Source organism: Oncorhynchus masou, chromosome 2 (assembly GCF_036934945.1).
Source record: "Oncorhynchus masou masou isolate Uvic2021 chromosome 2, UVic_Omas_1.1, whole genome shotgun sequence".
NCBI classification, from domain to species: domain Eukaryota; kingdom Metazoa; phylum Chordata; class Actinopteri; order Salmoniformes; family Salmonidae; genus Oncorhynchus; species Oncorhynchus masou.
The window spans coordinates 10087589-10109851 of NC_088213.1; the positions used below are offsets into that span (position 1 = coordinate 10087589).

At 46.9% G+C, this 22263-nt stretch overlaps 1 protein-coding gene across 2 annotated transcripts in view; it reads left to right on the forward strand.

The window, feature by feature from the left end:
- Window positions 1–22263, forward strand: part of LOC135555122 (homer protein homolog 2-like) — a 174582-nt gene that overhangs the window by 34486 nt on the left and 117833 nt on the right. Inside the window, exon 2 of one of the 2 annotated variants that reach the window (XM_064987483.1) lies at window positions 18717–18879. In XM_064987483.1, the coding sequence (XP_064843555.1) occupies window positions 18717–18879 (163 nt within the window). The remainder of the gene's footprint in view (window positions 1–18716; window positions 18880–22263) is intronic. The other variant, XM_064987490.1, reaches the window with a different exon arrangement.

Genomic DNA, 22263 nt, shown 5'->3' on the forward strand with positions numbered 1-22263 from the left:
TCTAGCTCATTACCCACTCACCTTTAAATGATTTAAATGGAGCCGCAGCAGTTGGGGGGGTAGAGATCAGAAAACACTCCAAAAGCCCTCCATGTGACAGCCTCAGGTTCAGCTCCTCTTGTCACCTGTCATGTAATAGTTCTGCTCCTATATATTCCACTGTGTTCTCTGCCCATCAGACTGATGTGGTGGGGCTGTGTTGAGGGACTACTGTAGTTTGTCTTATTTAGCTCCATGTCTGCTCTGTGTTTTTTAATATTTGTGGGCATGGATAACGTGTGTGTGTGTGTGTGTGTGTGTGTGTGTGTGTGTGTGTGTGTTTACAGACAGATGTAATATCTATTATAGCTGGCTCCCGACAGAGGTAATGTAAAAGGGTGTGTGTGTGTGTGTGTGTGTGTGTGCTATATCTGGGTCCAGCCAGACTGAATGCTAAATCAAAGTGTATTGGTTGTGTACACTGTCTATCAGATGTTACAGCAGGTGCAGAGAAATGCTTCTAGGTAGTTGGCTAGGAGATAGAAACAGGGAGACTGTCAGCGCCATCTTGTTCAAAAGGTCAGGTCTTTCTGTGTCTGTCAGCGCCATCTTGTTCAAAAGGTCAGGTCTTTCTGTGTCTGTCAGCGCCATCTTGTTCTAAAGGTCAGGTCTTTCTGTGTCTGTCAGCGCCATCTTGTTCTAAAGGTCAGGTCTTTCTGTGTCTGTCAGCGCCATCTTGTTCAAAAGGTCAGGTCTTTCTGTGTCTGTCAGCGCCATCTTGTTCAAAAGGTCAGGTCTTTCTGTGTCTGTCAGCGCCATCTTGTTCAAAAGGTCAGGTCTTTCTGTGTCTGTCAGCGCCATCTTGTTCTAAAGGTCAGGTCTTTCCGTGTCTGTCAGCGCCATCTTGTTCTAAACCTCAGGTCTTTCTGTGTCTGTCAGCGCCATCTTGTTCTAAAGGTCAGGTCTTTCTGTGTCTGTCAGCGCCATCTTGTTCAAAAGGTCAGGTCTTTCTGTGTCTGTCAGCGCCATCTTGTTCTAAAGGTCAGGTCTTTCTGTGTCTGTCAGCGCCATCTTGTTCAAAAGGTCAGGTCTTTCTGTGTCTGTCAGCTCCATCTTGTTCAAAAGGTCAGGTCTTTCTGTGTCTGTCAGCGCCATCTTGTTCAAAAGGTCAGGTCTTTCTGTGTCTGTCAGCGCCATCTTGTTCTAAAGGTCAGGTCTTTCTGTGTCTGTCAGCGCCATCTTGTTCTAAAGGTCAGGTCTTTCTGTGTCTGTCAGCGCCATCTTGTTCTAAAGGTCAGGTCTTTCTGTGTCTGTCAGCGCCATCTTGTTCAAAGGTCAGGTCTTTCTGTGTCTGTCAGCGCCATCTTGTTCTAAAGGTCAGGTCTTTCTGTGTCTGTCAGCGCCATCTTGTTCTAAAGGTCAGGTCTTTCTGTGTCTGTCAGCGCCATCTTGTTCTAAAGGTCAGGTCTTTCTGTGTCTGTCAGCGCCATCTTGTTCAAAAGGTCAGGTCTTTCTGTGTCTGTCAGCGCCATCTTGTTCTAAAGGTCAGGTCTTTCTGTGTCTGTCAGCGCCATCTTGTTCTAAAGGTCAGGTCTTTCTGTGTCTGTCAGCGCCATCTTGTTCTAAAGGTCAGGTCTTTCTGTGTCTGTCAGCGCCATCTTGTTCTAAAGGTCAGGTCTTTCTGTGTCTGTCAGCGCCATCTTGTTCTAAACCTCAGGTCTTTCTGTGTCTGTCAGCGCCTTCTTGTTCTAAAGGTCAGGTCTTTCTGTGTCTGTCAGCGCCATCTTGTTCTAAAGGTCAGGTCTTTCTGTGTCTGTCAGCGCCATCTTGTTCTAAAGGTCAGGTCTTTCTGTGTCTGTCAGCGCCATCTTGTTCTAAAGGTCAGGTCTTTCTGTGTCTGTCAGCGCCATCTTGTTCTAAAGGTCAGGTCTTTCTGTGTCTGTCAGCGCCATCTTGTTCAAAAGGTCAGGTCTTTCTGTGTCTGTCAGCGCCATCTTGTTCTAAAGGTCAGGTCTTTCTGTGTCTGTCAGCGCCATCTTGTTCTAAAGGTCAGGTCTTTCTGTGTCTGTCAGCGCCATCTTGTTCAAAAGGTCAGGTCTTTCTGTGTCTGTCAGCGCCATCTTGTTCAAAAGGTCAGGTCTTTCTGTGTCTGTCAGCGCCATCTTGTTCAAAAGGTCAGGTCTTTCTGTGTCTGTCAGCGCCATCTTGTTCTAAAGGTCAGGTCTTTCCGTGTCTGTCAGCGCCATCTTGTTCAAAAGGTCAGGTCTTTCTGTGTCTGTCAGCGCCATCTTGTTCTAAAGGTCAGGTCTTTCTGTGTCTGTGCGCCGCCCCTGTTGAAAACAGCACAACAGTGATCTGCAAAAAGGGTATTTTTCCAAACAGATTACAGTTCAGATTAGGATTATCGGGACAGTGAATTTATTAGGAAGGATTTCATTTCTTTGAGGACAATGATCCTGATGACATTATTAGCTCAATGGCCCATTGCTGTCCGTCCTAATGTCTGTCCTAGCGGTCTGTCTGTCCTAGCGGTCTGTCTGTCCTAATGTCTGTCCTAATGTCTGTCCTAGCGGTCTGTCTGTCCTAGCGGTCTGTCTGTCCTAATGTCTGTCCTAGCGGTCTGTCTGTCCTAGCGGTCTGTCTGTCCTAGCGGTCTGTCTGTCCTAGCGGTCTGTCTGTCCTAGCGGCCCGTCTGTCCTAGCGGCCCGTCTGTCCTAGCGGCCCGTCTGTCCTAGCGGCCCGTCTGTCCTAGCGGTCCGTCTGTCCTAGCGGTCCGTCTGTCCTAGCGGTCCGTCTGTCCTAGCGGTCCGTCTGTCCTAGCGGTCCGTCTGTCCTAGCGGTCCGTCTGTCCTAGCGGCCCGTCTGTCCTAGCGGCCCGTCTGTCCTAGCGGCCCGTCTGTCCTAGCGGCCCGTCTGTCCTAGCGGCCCGTCTGTCCTAGCGGCCCGTCTGTCCTAGCGGCCCGTCTGTCCTAGCGGCCCGTCTGTCCTAGCGGTCCGTCTGTCCTAGCGGTCCGTCTGTCCTAGCGGTCCGTCTGTCCTAGCGGTCCGTCTGTCCTAGCGGCCCGTCTGTCCTAGCGGTCCGTCTGTCCTAGCGGTCCGTCTGTCCTAGCGGTCCGTCTGTCCGAGCGGTCCGTCTGTCTGTCCGTCTGTCCGAGCGGTCCGTCTGTCCTAGCGGTCCGTCTGTCGGTCCGTCTGTCCGAGCGGTCCGTCTGTCCTAGCGGTCCGTCTGTCCGAGCGGTCCGTCTGTCCGAGCGGTCCGTCTGTCCTAGCGGTCCGTCTGTCCTAGCGTCTGTCTAGCGGCCCGTCTGTCCTAGCGGCCCGTCTGTCCTAGCGGCCCGTCTGTCCTAGCGGCCCGTCTGTCCTAGCGGCCCGTCTGTCCTAGCGGTCAGCGGCCCGTCTGTCCTAGCGGTCCGTCTGTCCTAGCGGTCCGTCTGTCCTCGGTCCCGTCTGTCCTAGCGGTCCGTCTGTCCTAGCGGTCCGTCTGTCCTAGCGGTCCGTCTGTCCTAGCGGTCCGTCTGTCCTAGCGGTCCGTCTGTCCGAGCGGTCCGTCTGTCCGAGCGGTCCGTCTGTCCTGTCCGTCTGTCCTAGCGGTCCGTCTGTCCGAGCGGTCCGTCTGTCCGAGCGGTCCGTCTGTCCTAGCGGTCCGTCTGTCCGAGCGGTCCGTCTGTCCGAGCGGTCCGTCTGTGAGCGGTCCGTCTGTCCTAGCGGTCCGTCTGTCCGAGCGGTCCGTCTGTAGCGGTCCGTCTGTCCTAGCGGTCCGTCTGTCCTAGCGGTCCGTCTGTCCTAGCGGTCCGTCTGTCCTAGCGGTCCGTCTGTCCTAGCGGTCCGTCTGTCCGAGCGGTCCGTCTGTCCGAGCTGTCCGTCTGTAGCGGTCCGTCTGTCCTAGCGGTCCGTCTGTCCTAGCGGTCCGTCTGTCCTAGCGGTCCGTCTGTCCTAGCGGTCCGTCTGTCCTAGCGGTCCGTCTGTCCTAGCGGTCCATCTGTCCGAGCGGTCCGTCTGTCCGAGCGGTCCGTCTGTCCGAGCGGTCCGTCTGTCCGAGCGGTCCGTCTGTCCTAGCGGTCCGTCTGTCCTAGCGGTCCGTCTGTCCTAGCAGTGCGTCTGTCTGCCCTAGCGTCTGTCTCTCCTAGCGTCTGTCCTAGCGTCTGACTGCAGTTGCTCTAGCACTTTGTGTATTCACCTTTAATGTTCTGTAGTACCAGAACTGGGGCGAGAGGAAGCGGGGGCGAGAGGAAGAGGGGGCGAGAGGTAGCGGGGATGTAGGGAAAGAGAGTGAGGAGAGTTTAAGTGAATGCATTAATCCAGCCAACTGAACTACTATTCTCTGAACCGGCTGTTGACAGATTTAGTGTGAAGTGTGTGTGTGTGTGTGTGTGTGTGTGTGTGTGTGTGAGTACTGTAGTGTGTGTGTGTGAGTACTGTAGTGTGTGTGTGTGAGTACTGTAGTGTGTGTGAGTACTGTAGTGTGTGAACGTGAGGAAGTGTGCATGCTGGACAGATCTAACATGAGAGGTGTGTGCAGTGCATTTGTGAGCGTGTGTATGAACAGGAACTGTGTGTGTGTGTGTGTGTGTGTGTGTGAGAGTACTGTAGTGAGTACTGTAGTGTGTGTGTGTGTGAGTGAGTACTGTAGTGTGTGTGTGAGTTAAGAGGAGGAGCATGGTTTCCACACTGATTTGTCAGACCAGATCATGAAAGTTTAATAAGATGTCTAATTCTCCTCTTTCATCTTACCTAAGAATGTTTTCACTGCTCAGCCCTCTGCTGTGAGCTACAGACATAATCAGCACTGTACGCTAGAGCCATAGACAGAACACACTCTCACACACACACACACACACACACACACACACACACACACACACACACACACACACACACACACACACATCCAGAACGCTGTGAGCTACAGATATAATCAGCACTGTACGCTAGAGCCATCGACAGAACACTCTCTCTCACTCACACACACACACACACATCCAGAACGCTGTGAGGAACAGACACACACACACCCAGAACGCTCCATATCGCTGGGAGGCCGATCAGATCCATGAGATATGCCCTCAAATAACAGCAGCATTAGCTTCCTACTGTTACACATTATAACGAACAGAAGAGTTCACTCCTACTGGCTTCTGCACATTCCCTGCTTGGATAAACACACACACATATACAACAGAGGAGGCTGGTGGGAGGAGCTATAGGAGGACAGGCTCATTATAATGGAATAAATGGAACGTTATCATACCTCCTAGGATAGATCCTAGTATAGATCTATGTCCTCCTAGTATAGATCTATGTCCTGCTAGTATAGATATATGTCCTGCTAGGATACCTCCTAGTATAGATCTATGTCCTCCTAGTATAGATCTATGTCCTCCTAGTATAGATCTATGTCCTCCTAGTATAGATCTATGTCCTGCTAGGATACCTCCTAGTATAGATCTATGTCCTGCTAGGATACCTCCTAGTATAGATCTATGTCCTCCTAGTATAGATCTATGTCCTGCTAGGATACCTCCTAGGATAGATCTATGTCCTGCTAGGATACCTCCTAGTATAGATCTATGTCCTCCTAGTATAGATCTATGTCCTGCTAGGATACCTCCTAGTATAGATCTATGTCCTCCTAGTATAGATCTATGTCCTGCTAGGATACCTCCTAGTATAGATCTATGTCCTCCTAGTATAGATCTATGTCCTGCTAGGATACCTCCTAGGATAGATCTATGTCCTCCTAGTATAGATCTATGTCCTCCTAGTATAGATCTATGTCCTCCTAGTATAGATCTATGTCCTGCTAGGATACCTCCTAGTATAGATCTATGTCCTGCTAGGATACCTCCTAGTATAGATCTATGACCTGCTACTATAGATCTATGTCCTGCTAGTATAGATCTATGTCCTGCTAGGATACCTCCTAGTATAGATCTATGTCCTGCTACTATAGATCTATGTCCTGCTAGTATAGATCTATGTCCTAGTATAGATCTATGTCCTCCTAGTATAGATCTATGTCCTGCTAGGATACCTCCTAGTATAGATCTATGTCCTGCTAGGATACCTCCTAGTATAGATCTATGTCCTCCTAGTGTAGATCTATGACCTCCTAGTATAGATCTATGTCCTCCTAGTATAGATCTATGTCCTCCTAGTATAGATCTATGTCCTGCTAGGATACCTCCTAGTATAGATCTATGTCCTGCTAGGATACCTCCTAGTATAGATCTATGACCTGCTACTATAGATCTATGTCCTGCTAGTATAGATCTATGTCCTGCTAGGATACCTCCTAGTATAGATCTATGTCCTGCTACTATAGATCTATGTCCTGCTAGTATAGATCTATGTCCTAGTATAGATCTATGTCCTCCTAGTATAGATCTATGTCCTGCTAGGATACCTCCTAGTATAGATCTATGTCCTGCTAGGATACCTCCTAGTATAGATCTATGTCCTCCTAGTGTAGATCTATGACCTCCTAGTATAGATCTATGTCCTCCTAGTATAGATCTATGTCCTCCTAGTATAGATCTATGTCCTCCTAGTATAGATCTATGTCCTCCTAGTATAGATCTATGTCCTGCTAGGATACCTCCTAGTATAGATCTATGTCCTGCTAGGATACCTCCTAGTATAGATCTATGTCCTCCTAGTATAGATCTATGTCCTCCTAGTATAGATCTATGTCCTCCTAGTATAGATCTATGTCCTGCTAGGATACCTCCTAGTATAGATCTATGTCCTGCTAGTATAGATCTATGTCCTCCTAGTATAGATCTATGTCCTCCTAGTATAGATCTATGTCCTCCTAGTATAGATCTATGTCCTGCTAGGATACCTCCTAGTATAGATCTATGTCCTGCTAGGATACCTCCTAGTATAGATCTATGTCCTGCTAGGATACCTCCTAGTATAGATCTATGTCCTCCTAGTATAGATCTATGTCCTCCTAGTATAGATCTATGTCCTCCTAGTATAGATCTATGTCCTCCTAGTATAGATCTATGTCCTCCTAGTATAGATCTATGTCCTGCCAGGATACCTTAGTAGGGATGGAATATGAAAACATCTCTGCTGCCTATCGCCCTCTGGTTACTTATCAATAAAGCTGTGCTGAAATAGAATGAAAGTGTGTGTGTGTGTGTGCACTCTCTCCCACATGGAGTCCTACAGGTTACACACACACACACACACACACACACACACACACACACACACACACACACACACTACAATCACATGCTGCATTTTACATTGGTTTGATTTCCTGGTTTGAATTTTTTAAATCAAGTATGTAAATATATAACCATAGAGAATGTGGTAACGGGAAGGGATGGAAAGGTGGTGTTGTGGCGGGACCAGGTGAGGATGGGCTGGCTGGCTGGCTGGCTGGCTGGCTGACTCTGCACTGCGTGTTCAGCCTGTGTGTTTACAGAACACTGACTGTCTACTGGGAGATGGGAGCGTGGACACACCCACACACATCTTGCTTTCTGCATGAGTGTGTCAACACCCCCCCACCCCCCCCCTTCCCCCCACCCACACACACGTACAGAGCCCTCTGAGAATAGGACAGGAGGAGAGAAGAAGAGAAGAGACTGCTCTGTCTGCCAGGAGGTAGATCCTATTGGCTGTCTCTAGCTCACTCTGACAGACAGGAAATGACTCATATCTGTTTCAATGATATTGTCACTTTACTGCCACTTTGTCCTTTATTGTTGACCAAGCCTGTAGTCCTTTATAACATCTAGTGTTGACCAAGCCTGTAGTCCTTTATAACATCTAGTGTTGACCAAGCCTGTAGTACTTTATAGCATCCCATCTAGTGTTGACCAAGCCTGTAGTCCTTTATAACATCCCATCTAGTGTTGACCAAGCCTGTATTCCTTCATAACATCTAGTGTTGACCAAGCCTGTAGTCCTTTATAACACCCCATCTAGTGTTGACCAAGCCTATAGTCCTTTATAACATCTAGTGTTGACCAAGCCTGTAGTCCTTTATAACATCCCATCTAGTGTTGACCAAGCCTGCAGTCCTTTATAACATCCCATCTAGTGTTGACCAAGCCTGTAGTCCTTTATAACATCTAGTGTTGACCAAGCCTGTAGTCCTTTATAGCATCCCATCTAGTGTTGACCAAGCCTGCAGTCCTTTATAACATCCCATCTAGTGTTGACCAAGCCTATAGTCCTTTATAACATCTAGTGTTGACCAAGCCTGTAGTCCTTTATAACATCCCATCTAGTGTTGACCAAGCCTGTAGTCCTTTATAGCATCCCATCTAGTGTTGACCAAGCCTGTATTCCTTCATAACATCTAGTGTTGACCAAGCCTGTAGTCCTTTATAACACCCCATCTAGTGTTGACCAAGCCTATAGTCCTTTATAACATCTAGTGTTGACCAAGCCTGTAGTCCTTTATAACATCCCATCTAGTGTTGACCAAGCCTGCAGTCCTTTATAACATCCCATCTAGTGTTGACCAAGCCTGTAGTCCTTTATAACATCCCATCTAGTGTTGACCAAGCCTATAGTCCTTTATAACATCTAGTGTTGACCAAGCCTGTAGTCCTTTATAACATCCCATCTAGTGTTGACCAAGCCTGTAGTCCTTTATAGCATCCCATCTAGTGTTGACCAAGCCTGTAGTCCTTTATAACATCCCATCTAGTGTTGACCAAGCCTGTAGTCCTTTATAACATCCCATCTAGTGTTGACCAAGCCTATAGTCCTTTATAACATCTAGTGTTGACCAAGCCTGTAGTCCTTTATAACATCCCATCTAGTGTTGACCAAGCCTGTAGTCCTTTATAGCATCCCATCTAGTGTTGACCAAGCCTGTAGTCCTTTATAACATCCCCTCTAGTGTTGACCAAGCCTGTAGTCCTTTATAACATCCCATCTAGTGTTGACCAAGCCTGTAGTCCTTTACAGCATCCCATCTAGTGTTGACCAAGCCTGTAGTCCTTTATAACATCCCATCTAGTGTTGACCAAGCCTGTAGTCCTTTATAACATCCCATCTAGTGTTGACCAAGCCTGTAGTCCTTTACAACATCCCATCTAGTGTTGACCAAGCATGTAGTCCTTTACAGCATCCCATCTAGTGTTGACCAAGCCTGTAGTCCTTTATAACATCCCATCTAGTGTTGACCAAGCCTGTAGTCCTTTATAACATCTAGTGTTGACCAAGCCTGTAGTCCTTTATAACATCCCATCTAGTGTTGACCAAGCCTGTAGTCCTTTATAACATCCCATCTAGTGTTGACCAAGCCTGTAGTCCTTTATAACATCTAGTGTTCACCAAGCCTGTAGTCCTTTATAACATCTAGTGTTGACCAAGCCTGTAGTCCTTTATAACATCTAGTGTTGACCAAGCCTGTAGTCCTTTATAACATCTAGTGTTGACCAAGCCTGTAGTCCTTTATAACATCTAGTGTTGACCAAGCCTGTAGTCCTTTATAACATCCCATCTAGTGTTGACCAAGCCTGTAGTCCTTTATAACATCTAGTGTTGACCAAGCCTGTAGTCCTTTATAGCATCCCATCTAGTGTTGACCAAGCCTATAGTCCTTTATAACATCCCATCTAGTGTTGACCAAGCCTGTAGTCCTTTATAACATCCCATCTAGTGTTGACCAAGCCTGTAGTCCTTTATAACATCTAGTGTTGACCAAGCCTGTAGTCCTTTATAACATCCCATCTAGTGTTGACCAAGCCTGTAGTCCTTTATAGCATCCCATCTAGTGTTGACCAAGCCTGTAGTCCTTTATAACATCCCATCTAGTGTTGACCAAGCCTGTAGTCCTTTATAACATCCCATCTAGTGTTGACCAAGCCTGTAGTCCTTTATAACATCTAGTGTTCACCAAGCCTGTAGTCCTTTATAACATCTAGTGTTGACCAAGCCTGTAGTCCTTTATAACATCTAGTGTTGACCAAGCCTGTAGTCCTTTATAACATCTAGTGTTGACCAAGCCTGTAGTCCTTTATAACATCTAGTGTTGACCAAGCCTGTAGTCCTTTATAACATCCCATCTAGTGTTGACCAAGCCTGTAGTCCTTTATACCATCTAGTGTTGACCAAGCCTGTAGTCCTTTATAACATCTAGTGTTGACCAAGCCTGTAGTCCTTTATAACATCTAGTGTTGACCAAGCCTGTAGTCCTTTATAACATCTAGTGTTGACCAAGCCTGTAGTCCTTTATAACATCTAGTGTTGACCAAGCCTGTAGTCCTTTATAACATCCCATCTAGTGTTGACCAAGCCTGTAGTCCTTTATAACATCTAGTGTTGACCAAGCCTGTAGTCCTTTATAACATCCCATCTAGTGTTGAACAAGCCTGTAGTCCTTTATAACATCTAGTGTTGACCAAGCCTGTAGTCCTTTATAACATCTAGTGTTGACCAAGCCTGTAGTCCTTTATAACATCTAGTGTTGACCAAGCCTGTAGTCCTTCATAACATCTAGTGTTGACCAAGCCTGTAGTCCTTTATAACATCTAGTGTTGACCAAGCCTGTAGTCCTTTATAACATCTAGTGTTGACCAAGCCTGTAGTCCTTTATACCATCTAGTGTTGACCAAGCCTGTAGTCATTTATACCATCTAGTGTTGACCAAGCCTGTAGTCCTTTATAACATCTAGTGTTGACCAAGCCTGTAGTCCTTTATAACATCTAGTGTTGACCAAGCCTGTAGTCCTTTATAACATATAGTGTTGACCAAGCCTGTAGTCCTTTATAACATCCCATCTAGTGTTGACCAAGCCTGTAGTCCTTTATAACATCCCATCTAGTGTTGACCAAGCCTGTAGTCCTTTATAGCATCCCATCTAGTGTTGACCAAGCCTGTAGTCCTTTATAGCATCCCATCTAGTGTTGACCAAGCCTGTAGTCCTTTATAGCATCCCATCTAGTGTTGACCAAGCCTGTAGTCCTTTATAACATCTAGTGTTGAACAAGCCTGTGGACTCCTGTGGTACAAAGAGGGCATTTTAAAAGTGTGTGTGATTGTCCAAAACAGAGGTTGAGTTAATGTGGCCTAATGTAGTCCTGGGAATGACGACTGTGTTTCTCCGGCAGGCCACATTTTGAACAGACGGTCGATCTAAGAGGACATTTTAAATGTGTGTGTGTCGCTGTGATTGTCCCTCATTTTAGTCGTTGTTCAAATGGTTTCTGACGAACAGAGAGGTTGTGAGTTAATTTGTCCTAATGGAAAGTAGTCATGCTGGGAGAGATGCCTGAAGCTGTATCCTTCAAATGGCATTATAATCCAATCTGGGTCATCTGGATGCTATTTAATTCCCATTTTCACATTGATTTGAAAAGTCGACCGATGTCAGTCATCCCCCCCCCCCCTCTGATAGGCTGTGGAATATGTAGCCTTTTACATGTAAATCTTACATCCTTGTTGCCAACGTCCTTGTTGCCTACGTCCTTGTTGCCTACGCCCTTGTTGCCTTCGCCCTTGTTGCCTTTGCCCTTGTTGCCTTTGCCCTTGTTGCCTTTGCCCTTGTTGCCTTTGCCCTTGTTGCCTTCGCTCTTGTTGCCTTCGCCCTTGTTGCCTACGCCCTTGTTGCCTACGCCCTTGTTGCCTACGCCCTTGTTGACTACGCCCTTGTTGCCTACGCCCTTGTTGCCTACGCCCTTGTTGCCTACGCCCTTGTTGCCTACGCCCTTGTTGCCTACGTCCTTGTTGCCTACGTCCTTGTTGCCTACGTCCTTGTTGCCTACGCCCTTGTTGCTTACGCCCCTAACTGTAGCCCTTCTGTTGAGCTGGACTGTAGAAGTCCACTAACTGTAGCCCTTCTGTTGTGCTGGACTGTAGAAGTCCACTAACTGTAGCCCTTCTGTTGAGCTGGACTGTAGGTCCACTAACTGTAGCCCTTCTGTTGTGCTGGACTGTAGGTCCACTAACTGTAGCCCTTCTGTTGAGCTGGACTGTAGAAGTCCACTAACTGTAGCCCTTCAGTTGTGCTGGACTGTAGAAGTCCACTGACTGTAGCCCTTCTGTTGAGCTGGACTGTAGAAGTCCACTAACTGTAGCCCTTCTGTTGAGCTGGACTGTAGAAGTCCACTAACTGTAGCCCTTCTGTTGTGCTGGACTGTAGGTCCACTAACTGTAGCCCTTCTGTTGAGCTGGAATGTAGAAGTCCACTAACTGTAGCCCTTCTGTTGAGCTGGACTGTAGAAGTCCACTAACTGTAGCCCTTCTGTTGAGCTGGACTGTAGAAGTCCACTAACTGTAGCCCTTCTGTTGAGCTGGACTGTAGAAGTCCACTAACTGTAGCCCTTCTGTTGTGCTGGACTGTAGAAGTCCACTAACTGTAGCCCTTCTGTTGTGCTGGACTGTAGAAGTCCACTAACTGTTGCCCTTCTGTTGTGCTGGACTGTAGAAGTCCACTAACTGTAGCCCTTCTGTTGTGCTGGACTGTAGAAGTCCACTAACTGTTGCCCTTCTGTTGTGCTGGACTGTAGAAGTCCACTAACTGTTGCCCTTCTGTTGTGCTGGACTGTAGAAGTCCACTAACTGTTGCCCTTCTGTTGTGCTGGACTGTAGAAGTCCACTAACTGTAGCCCTTCTGTTGAGCTGGACTGTAGGTCCACTAACTGTAGCCCTTCTGTTGTGCTGGACTGTAGGTCCACTAACTGTAGCCCTTCTGTTGAGCTGGACTGTAGAAGTCCACTAACTGTAGCCCTTCTGTTGTGCTGGACTGTAGAAGTCCACTAACTGTTGCCCTTCTGTTGTGCTGGACTGTAGAAGTCCACTAACTGTTGCCCTTCTGTTGTGCTGGACTGTAGAAGTCCACTAACTGTTGCCCTTCTGTTGTGCTGGACTGTAGAAGTCCACTAACTGTAGCCCTTCTGTTGAGCTGGACTGTAGGTCCACTAACTGTAGCCCTTCTGTTGTGCTGGACTGTAGGTCCACTAACTGTAGCCCTTCTGTTGAGCTGGACTGTAGAAGTCCACTAACTGTAGCCCTTCTGTTGTGCTGGACTGTAGAAGTCCACTAACTGTAGCCCTTCTGTTGAGCTGGACTGTAGAAGTCCACTAACTGTAGCCCTTCTGTTGAGCTGGACTGTAGAAGTCCACTAACTGTAGCCCTTCTGTTGAGCTGGACTGTAGAAGTCCACTAACTGTAGCCCTTCTGTTGAGCTGGACTGTAGAAGTCCACTAACTGTTGCCCTTCTGTTGAGCTGGACTGTAGAAGTCCACTAACTGTAGCCCTTCTGTTGAGCTGGACTGTAGAAGTCCACTAACTGTAGCCCTTCTGTTGAGCTGGACTGTAGAAGTCCACTAACTGTAGCCCTTCTGTTGAGCTGGACTGTAGAAGTCCACTAACTGTAGCCCTTCTGTTGAGCTGGACTGTAGAAGTCCACTAACTGTAGCCCTTCTGTTGTGCTGGACTGTAGAAGTCCACTAACTGTAGCCCTTCTGTTGAGCTGGACTGTAGAAGTCCACTAACTGTAGCCCTTCTGTTGAGCTGGACTGTAGAAGTCCACTAACTGTAGCCCTTCTGTTGAGCTGGACTGTAGAAGTCCACTAACTGTAGCCCTTCTGTTGAGCTGGACTGTAGAAGTCCACTAACTGTAGCCCTTCTGTTGTGCTGGACTGTAGAAGTCCACTAACTGTAGCCCTTCTGTTGAGCTGGACTGTAGGTCCACTAACTGTAGCCCTTCTGTTGAGCTGGACTGTAGAAGTCCACTAACTGTAGCCCTTCTGTTGAGCTGCACAGTTAGTGTCATCCTCCTTTGTCCTCTTTCATCAATAATCTGTTTTCGACCCCTGGCCTGCCGTTCGCTGGATGTACTTTGGATGTGGGAGCGTTATTTATTTATTTATTTATTGATATATATATATATATTAGATGTACAGTGCCTTCGGAAGGTATTCAGACCCCTTGACTTTTTCCACATTTTGTTACATTACAGCCTTATTCGGAAATGGATTACATTTAAAAAAAAATCCTCAGCAACTGCACATAATATCCCTTAATGACAAAGCAAAACAGGTTTTCCCATTTGTTTTGCATATTTTATCATTTTTTTTAGGCAGAAATGCCTTATTTACATTAGTATTCAGCCCCTTTGCTATGAGACTCGAAATTTGAGCTCTGGTGCATCCTGTTTCCATTGAGCATGCTTGAGATGTTTCTACAACTTGATCGGAGTACACCTGTGGTAAAGTCAATTGATTGGACATGATTTGGAAATGACACACACCTGTCTATATAAGGTCCCACAGTTGACAGTGGGTGTCAGAGCAAAAACCAAGCCATGAGATCGAAGGAATTGTCCGTAGAGCTCCGACACGGGATTGTGTCGAGGTACAGATCTGGGGAAGAGTATCAAAACATTTCTGCAGCATTTGAAGGTCCCCAAGAACACAGTGGCCTCCATCTTTCTTAAATGGAAGATGTTTGGAACCACCAAGACTCTTCCTAGTGCTGGCCGCCCGGCCAAACTGAGCAATTGGGGGAGAAGGGCCTTGGTCAGGGAGATGACCAAGAACCTGATGGTCTCTAGAGTTCCTCTGTAGAGATGGGAGAACCTTCCAGAAGGACAACGATCTCTGCAGCACTCCACCAATCAGGCCTTTATGATAGAGTGGCCAGACAGAAGCCACTCCTCAGTAAAAGGCACATGACAGCCCGCTTGGAGTTTGCCAAAAGGCACCTAAAGGACTCAGACCATGAGGAACACGATTCCCTGGTCTGATGAAACCACGATTGAACTCTTTAGCCTGAATATCAAGCTTCACGTCTGAAGGAAACCTGGCACCATCCCTACAGTGAAGCATGGTGGTGACAGCGTCACGTCTGAAGGAAACCTGGCACCATCCCTACAGTGAAGCATGGTGGTGACAGCGCCACGTCTGAAGGAAACCTGGCACCATCCCTACAGTGAAGCATGGTGGTGACAGCGTCACGTCTGAAGGAAACCTGGCACCATCCCTACAGTGAAGCATGGTGGTGACAGCGTCACGTCTGAAGGAAACCTGGCACCATCCCTACAGTGAAGCATGGTGGTGACAGCGTCATGCTATGGGGATGTTTTTCAGCAGCAGGGACTGGGAGACTAGTCAGGAACGAGGGGATAGATGAATGGAGCAAAGTACAGAGAGATCCTTGATGGAAACCTGCTCCAGAGTACTTAGGACTTCAGACTGAGGCGAAGGTTCACCTTCCATTTGAGCTGTAACGTAACAAAATGTGGAAAAAGTCAAGGGGTTTGAATACTTTCCGAAGGCTCTGTGTGTGTGTGTGTTTTATTTTTAGTAGGTGGCGTTAGCTAGCTCTAATAGTATGACCCTGCACCTAAACACAGGTATGTTTCATCCTATAGCTTGTTCTCCATCTTTAAATAGTGAGCCAATGTGTTTTCAACACTTTAAAAAAAATAATGTCCCTGTCTGATCAACATTTAGTTTTCTCATGTCTCTCTTCTCTCTGCAGCAGACATATAGTGAGCAATATGTGTGGAACATCAAATCACAATAGAATCTTGGTGGAGAATTGTGAGAATCGCACCTAAAGTATGGTGGTGATATAGAATCACACCTAAAGTATGGTGGTGATATGGAATCACACCTAAAGTATGGTGGTGATGATATAGAATCACACCTAAAGTATGGTGGTAATATAGAATCACACCTAAAGTATGGTGGTGATGATATAGAATCACACCTAAAGTATGGTGGTAATATAGAATCACACCTAAAGTATGGTGGTGGTGATCTAGAATCACACCTAAAGTATGGTGGTGATGTGGAATCACACCTACAGTATGGTGGTGATTTGGAATCACACCTACAGTATGGTGGTGATGTGGAATCACACCTACAGTATGGTGGTGATGTGGAATCACACCTACAGTATGGTGGTGATATAGAATCACACCTACAGTATGGTGGTGATGTGGAATCACACCTACAGTATGGTGGTGGTGTATGTCACGAACCGGCTCAAAGCCCGTAACAAAGGGAGACAACGTGGAGATAAGGAGTAACAAAATATATATTTATTAATCAAAGCAACTAATGAAAATATACAATGGTGTGTGTAATTAGTAATCAGTAGTGTAAGTGAGTGTTTTGCATGCATGAATGTGATAATGCAGGGTGTTGAAAGGTGCCAATGCAAACAAACAAACAAAAGGCCATCAAGAACCACAGCATAATCTACAATGGTGTCTGCATGGAGAGAGTCTCCTCCATGAATGTGGAAGAGGTCCATTTACTCTGGGACACACCTGGCCCAGGTGTTTCCCATGTAGCTGACGACCCTCCCCAACTCCACCCACCGGCATCCTAATAAGGAAACAAGAACAAAGACAGAATACGGCAGACAGAGTGGGAGGGTCGTCACATAGAGAATCACACCTACAGTATGGTGGTGATGTGGAATCACACCTACAGTATGGTGGTGATATAGAATCACACCTAAAGTATGGTGGTGGTGATATAGAATCACACCTAAAGTAAGTATGGTGGTGGTATAGAATCACACCTAAAGTAAGTATGGTGGTGATATAGAATCACACCTAAAGTATGGTGGTGATATAGAATCACACCTAAAGTATGGTGGTGATCTAGAATCACACCTAAAGTATGGTGGTGATGTGGAATCACACCTAATGTATGGTGTTGGTGATCTAGAATCACACCTAAAATATGGTGGTGGTGATCTAGAATCGCACCTAAAGTATGGTGGTGGTGATCTAGAATCACACCTAAAGTATGGTGGTGGTGATCTAGAATCACACCTAAAGTATGGTGGTGGTGATCTAGAATCACACCTAAAGTATGGTGGTGGTGATCTAGAATCACACCTAAAGTATGGTGGTGGTGATCTAGAATCACACCTAAAGTATGGTGGTGGTGATCTAGAATCACACCTAAAGTATGGTGGTGGTGATATGGAATCGCACCTAAAGTATGGTGGTGATCTAGAATCACACCTAAAGTATGGTGGTGATGTGGAATCACACCTAAAGTATGGTGGTGGTGATCTAGAATCACACCTAAAGTATGGTGGTGGTGATCTAGAATCACACCTAAAGTATGGTGGTGGTGATCTAGAATCACACCTAAAGTATGGTGGTGGTGATCTAGAATCACACCTAAAGTATGGTGGTGGTGATATGGAATCGCACCTAAAGTATGGTGGTGATCTAGAATCACACCTAAAGTATGGTGGTGATGTGGAATCGCACCTAAAGTATGGTGGTGATCTAGAATCACACCTAAAGTATGGTTGTGATGTGGAATCACACCTAAAGTATGGTGGTGGTGATCTAGAATCACACCTAAAGTATGGTGGTGGTGATCTAGAATCACACCTAAAGTATGGTGGTGATCTAGAATCACACCTAAAGTATGGTGGTGATGTGGAATCACACCTAAAATATGGTGCTCATCTGGAATCACACCTAAAGTATGGTGGTGATATAGAATCACACCTAAAGTATGGTGGTGATATAGAATCACACCTAAAGTATGGTGGTGATGTGGAATCACACCTAAAGTATGGTGGTGATATGGAATCACACCTAAAGTATGGTGGTGATGTGGAATCACACCTAAAGTATGGTGGTGGTGATCTAGAATCACACCTAAAGTATGGTGGTGATATGGAATCACACCTACAGTGTGGTGGACGGTGATATAGAATCACACCTAAAGTATGGTGGTGGTGATATAGAATCACACCTAAAGTATGGTGGTGATGTGGAATCGTGATGTCCTTGGCAAGTACCAGCCTTAGTCTTAATGCAGCCGGGTATTAAACCAGCTGACCAGGAGGACTCTGATACCCTGTGAGCACCTGAGACTGTGTCTGTGGTGGTGTTTCTTCTCCCCAGAACTTGATAGGCCTCGTGTCGTAGCCTGTGTGTTTCTCCTTCCCTCCTGTGAGAGGCTTGAGCTGATGAAGTGCTAATTGGCTGCGGGTTGCCAGGTGATTCCAGGGTTAGTGTTACATTAACACCTGCTCTCCACTGGGAGGGAGACTGAGGATCTGGCATCCCAGGTGACTGCTCCAGGAATATGTTACGCTGCAGCAGGCTAAACTGCTGACCTGGATCTCTCCCAGTACTCGACTCACACCACACAACCTGACCTGCTGTCATCTAGTTCTTATGTGTTTTTGACTTGTGTTACTTTCAGTATTTCCACGCCAATGCATGTGCTCTTAGACTGACCTATAGAATACATGGGAGTTTCTAACACCCCAAACCATTAATTACTAGAGCTTCCAACCCAAACTAGAGGTCTCCTAATCTTCTCCTTCTCATCCCTCTCCCTCCCTCTCTCGCCCCCCCACCTCTCGCTCCTCCTCTTTCCCTCTCTCTCGCTCCTCCTCCTCTTTCCCTCTCTCTCGCTCCTCCTCCTCTTTCCCTCTCTCTCGCTCCTCCTCCTCTTTCCCTCTCTCTCGCTCCTCCTCCTCTTTCCCTCTCTCGCTCCTCCTCCTCTTTCCCTCTCTCTCTCGCTCCTCCTCTTTCCCTCTCTCTCGCTCCTCCTCTTTCCCTCTCTCTCTCGCTCCTCCTCTTTCCCTCTCTCTCGCTCCTCCTCTTTCCCTCTCTCGCTCCTCCTCCTCTTTCCCTCTCTCGCTCCTCCTCCTCTTTTCCTCTCTCTCTCTCTCCTCCTCTTTCCCTCTCTCGCTCCTCCTCCTCTTTCCCTCTCTCGCTCCTCCTCCTCTTTCCCTCTCTCCGTCTCTTCCTCGTCCCGTGCAGGGAGCAGCCAATCTTCACCACCAGGGCCCATGTGTTCCAGATTGACCCGACCACCAAGAAGAACTGGGTCCCAGCCAGCAAACAGGCAGTCACCGTTTCCTACTTCTACGACTCCACACGCAACAGCTACCGCATCATCAGTGTAGATGGATCCAAGGTAGGGGTGAGTGAGTGTGTTAGGGTTGGGAGGACGTGTTCGGGTGGTGGGGAGTCAGGACGTGTCTGTCTGTCTGGATGTGTCTGTCTGTCTGTCTGTCTGGACGGATGTCTCTGTCTGTCTGGCTGGACGGACGGATGTCTCTGTCTGTCTGGCTGGACGGACGGATGTCTCTGTCTGTCTGGCTGGACGGACGGACAGACAGACGGATGTCTCTGTCTGTCTGGCTGGATGGACGGATGTCTCTGTCTGTCTGGCTGGACGGACGGACGGACGGACGGATGTCTCTGTCTGTCTGGCTGGACGGACGGATGTCTCTGTCTGTCTGGCTGGACGGACGGATGTCTCTGTCTGTCTGGCTGGACGGACGGACGGATGTCTCTGGCTGGCTGGCTGGACGGATGTCTCTGGCTGTGTCACATGGAACAGGGTTGGACGGCTGGCTGTGTCACATTGGAACAGGGTTGGACGGCTGGCTGTGTCACATGGAACAGGGTTGGACGGCCGGCTGTGTCACATGGAACAGGGTTGGACGGCTGGCTGTGTCACATGGAACAGGGTTGGACGGCTGGCTGTGTCACATGGAACAGGGTTGGACGGCTGGCTGTGTCACATGGAACAGGGTTGGACGGCTGGTGAAATGACTGAAACAAATGTTTATCTCTTTCCTCTCAACTAGGGTTGTCCCCGACAACAACAACAACAACAACAACAACAACAACAACAACAAACTATCTTAGGCAACCATATATAGACGCATCCTCTGTGTTTTAATCAAATCAACTATATTCACTGAGCTTGTCTGATGCTTTAAGCGAACTGTTTGATGAAATCGTTTAAGACACGCGAATGAGTAGAGGGAGTCCGAGCGCATTTGATTTGATTGTGCTCAGACTTGCTGCTCTGTGTTAATGATATATTTATGTTTTTACAGCGAGTGACTCTGTGACTCGTTTGACTCTCTCTCCTCTCTGCTGCATCGACCACAGAGAACTACAAGTGTTTATCACGCTGTCCATGTTGCCATTTCTGACTGAAAAGTTCTGTTACTGAAATCCCTCATTTTGTTTTAGGAAAAACATTCCCTCAACCCCCTTCGCTCTCTTTACGTGACACATGTATGCATCACATGCGCGTGACCCAATAGGACCTGTAGCGTAGCATAATCACATCAATAGGACCTGTAGCGTAGCATAATCACATCAATAGGACCTGTAGCGTAGCATAATCACATCAATAGGACCTGTAGCGTAGCATAATCACATCAATAGGACCTGTAGCGTAGCATAATCACATCAATAGGACCTGTAGCATAGCATAATCACATCAATAGGACCTGTAGCGTAGCATAATCACATCAATAGGACCTGTAGCGTAGCATAATCACATCAATAGGACCTGTAGCGTAGCATAATCACATCAATAGGACCTGTAGCATAGCATAATCACATCAATAGGACCTGTAGCGTAGCATAATCTCATCAATAGGACCTGTAGCGTAGCATAAACGCATCAATAGGACCTGTAGCGTAGCATAATCTCATCAATAGGACCTGTAGCGTAGCATAAACGCATCAATAGGACCTGTAGCGTAGCATAATCACATCAATAGGACCTGTAGCATAGCATAATCACATCAATAGGACCTGTAGCATAGCATAAACGCATCAATAGGACCTGTAGCGTAGCATAATCTCATCAATAGGACCTGTAGCGTAGCATAAACGCATCAATAGGACCTGTAGCATAGCATAATCACATCAATAGGACCTGTAGCATAATCACATCAATAGGACCTGACCTGTAGCGTAGCATAATCACAACAATAGGACCTGTAGCGTAGCATAATCACATCAATAGGACCTGTAGCGTAGCATAATCACATCAATAGGACCTGTAGCGTAGCATAATCTCATCAATAGGACCTGTAGCGTAGCATAATCACATCAATAGGACCTGTAGCGTAGCATAATCACATCAATAGGACCTGACCTGTAGCGTAGCATAATCACATCAATAGGACCTGTAGCGTAGCATAATCTCATCAATAGGACCTGTAGCGTAGCATAATCACATCAATAGGACCTGTAGCGTAGCATAATCACATCAATAGGACCTGTAGCATAGCATAATCACATCAATAGGACCTGACCTGTAGCGTAGCATAATCACATCAATAGGACCTGACCTGTAGCGTAGCATAATCACATCAATAGGACCTGTAGCGTAGCATAATCACATCAATAGGACCTGTAGCATAGCATAATCACATCAATAGGACCTGACCTGTAGCGTAGCATAATCACATCAATAGGACCTGACCTGTAGCGTAGCATAATCACATCAATAGGACCTGTAGCGTAGCATAATCACATCAATAGGACCTGTAGCGTAGCATAATCACATCAATAGGACCTGTAGCGTAGCATTATCACATCAATAGGACCTGTAGCGTAGCATAATCACATCAATAGGACCTGTAGCGTAGCATAATCACATCAATAGGACCTGTAGCGTAGCATATAATCTCATCAATAGGACCTGTAGCGTAGCATAATCTCATCAATAGGACCTGTAGCGTAGCATTATCACATCAATAGGACCTGTAGCGTAGCATAATCACATCAATAGGACCTGTAGCGTAGCATAATCACATCAATAGGACCTGTAGCGTAGCATAATCACATCAATAGGACCTGTAGCGTAGCATAATCACATCAATAGGACCTGTAGCGTAGCATAATCACATCAATAGGACCTGTAGCGTAGCATAATCACATCAATAGGACCTGACCTGTAGCGTAGCATAATCACATCAATGAATTGGTTATAACAAACTCTGAACACGTGATGGCAAAATAGCAGCTATCCACAAGATGTTGGAACATTGCTGGCGAAGAATTGATTCTGTTCAGCCACAAGCATTAGTGAGGTCGGGCACTGCTGGGCTAATTAGGTCCGGCTCGCAGTCAGTGTTCCAATTCATCCCAAAGTTGTTCAATGGGGTTGAGGTCAGGGCTCTGCGCATACCAGACTAGTTTTTCCACACCGATCTCAACACACCATTTCTGCTTTGTGCACGGGGGGCATTGTCATGCTGACACAGGAAAGAGCCTTCCCCAAACTGTTGCCGTAAAGTTGGAAGGACAGAATCGTCTAGAATGTCATCGTTGTATGCTGTAGCGTTAAGATTTCTCTTCACTGGAACTAAGGGGCCCGAACCATGAAAAACAGTCCACAACCATTATTCCTCCTCCACCAAACTTTACAGTTGGCACCATCTCCTGGCATCCCCCAAACCCAGATACGTCCATGATGGTGAAGAGTGATTCATCACTCCAGAGAACGCATTTCCACTGCTCCACAGTCCAATGGCGGCGAGCTATACAC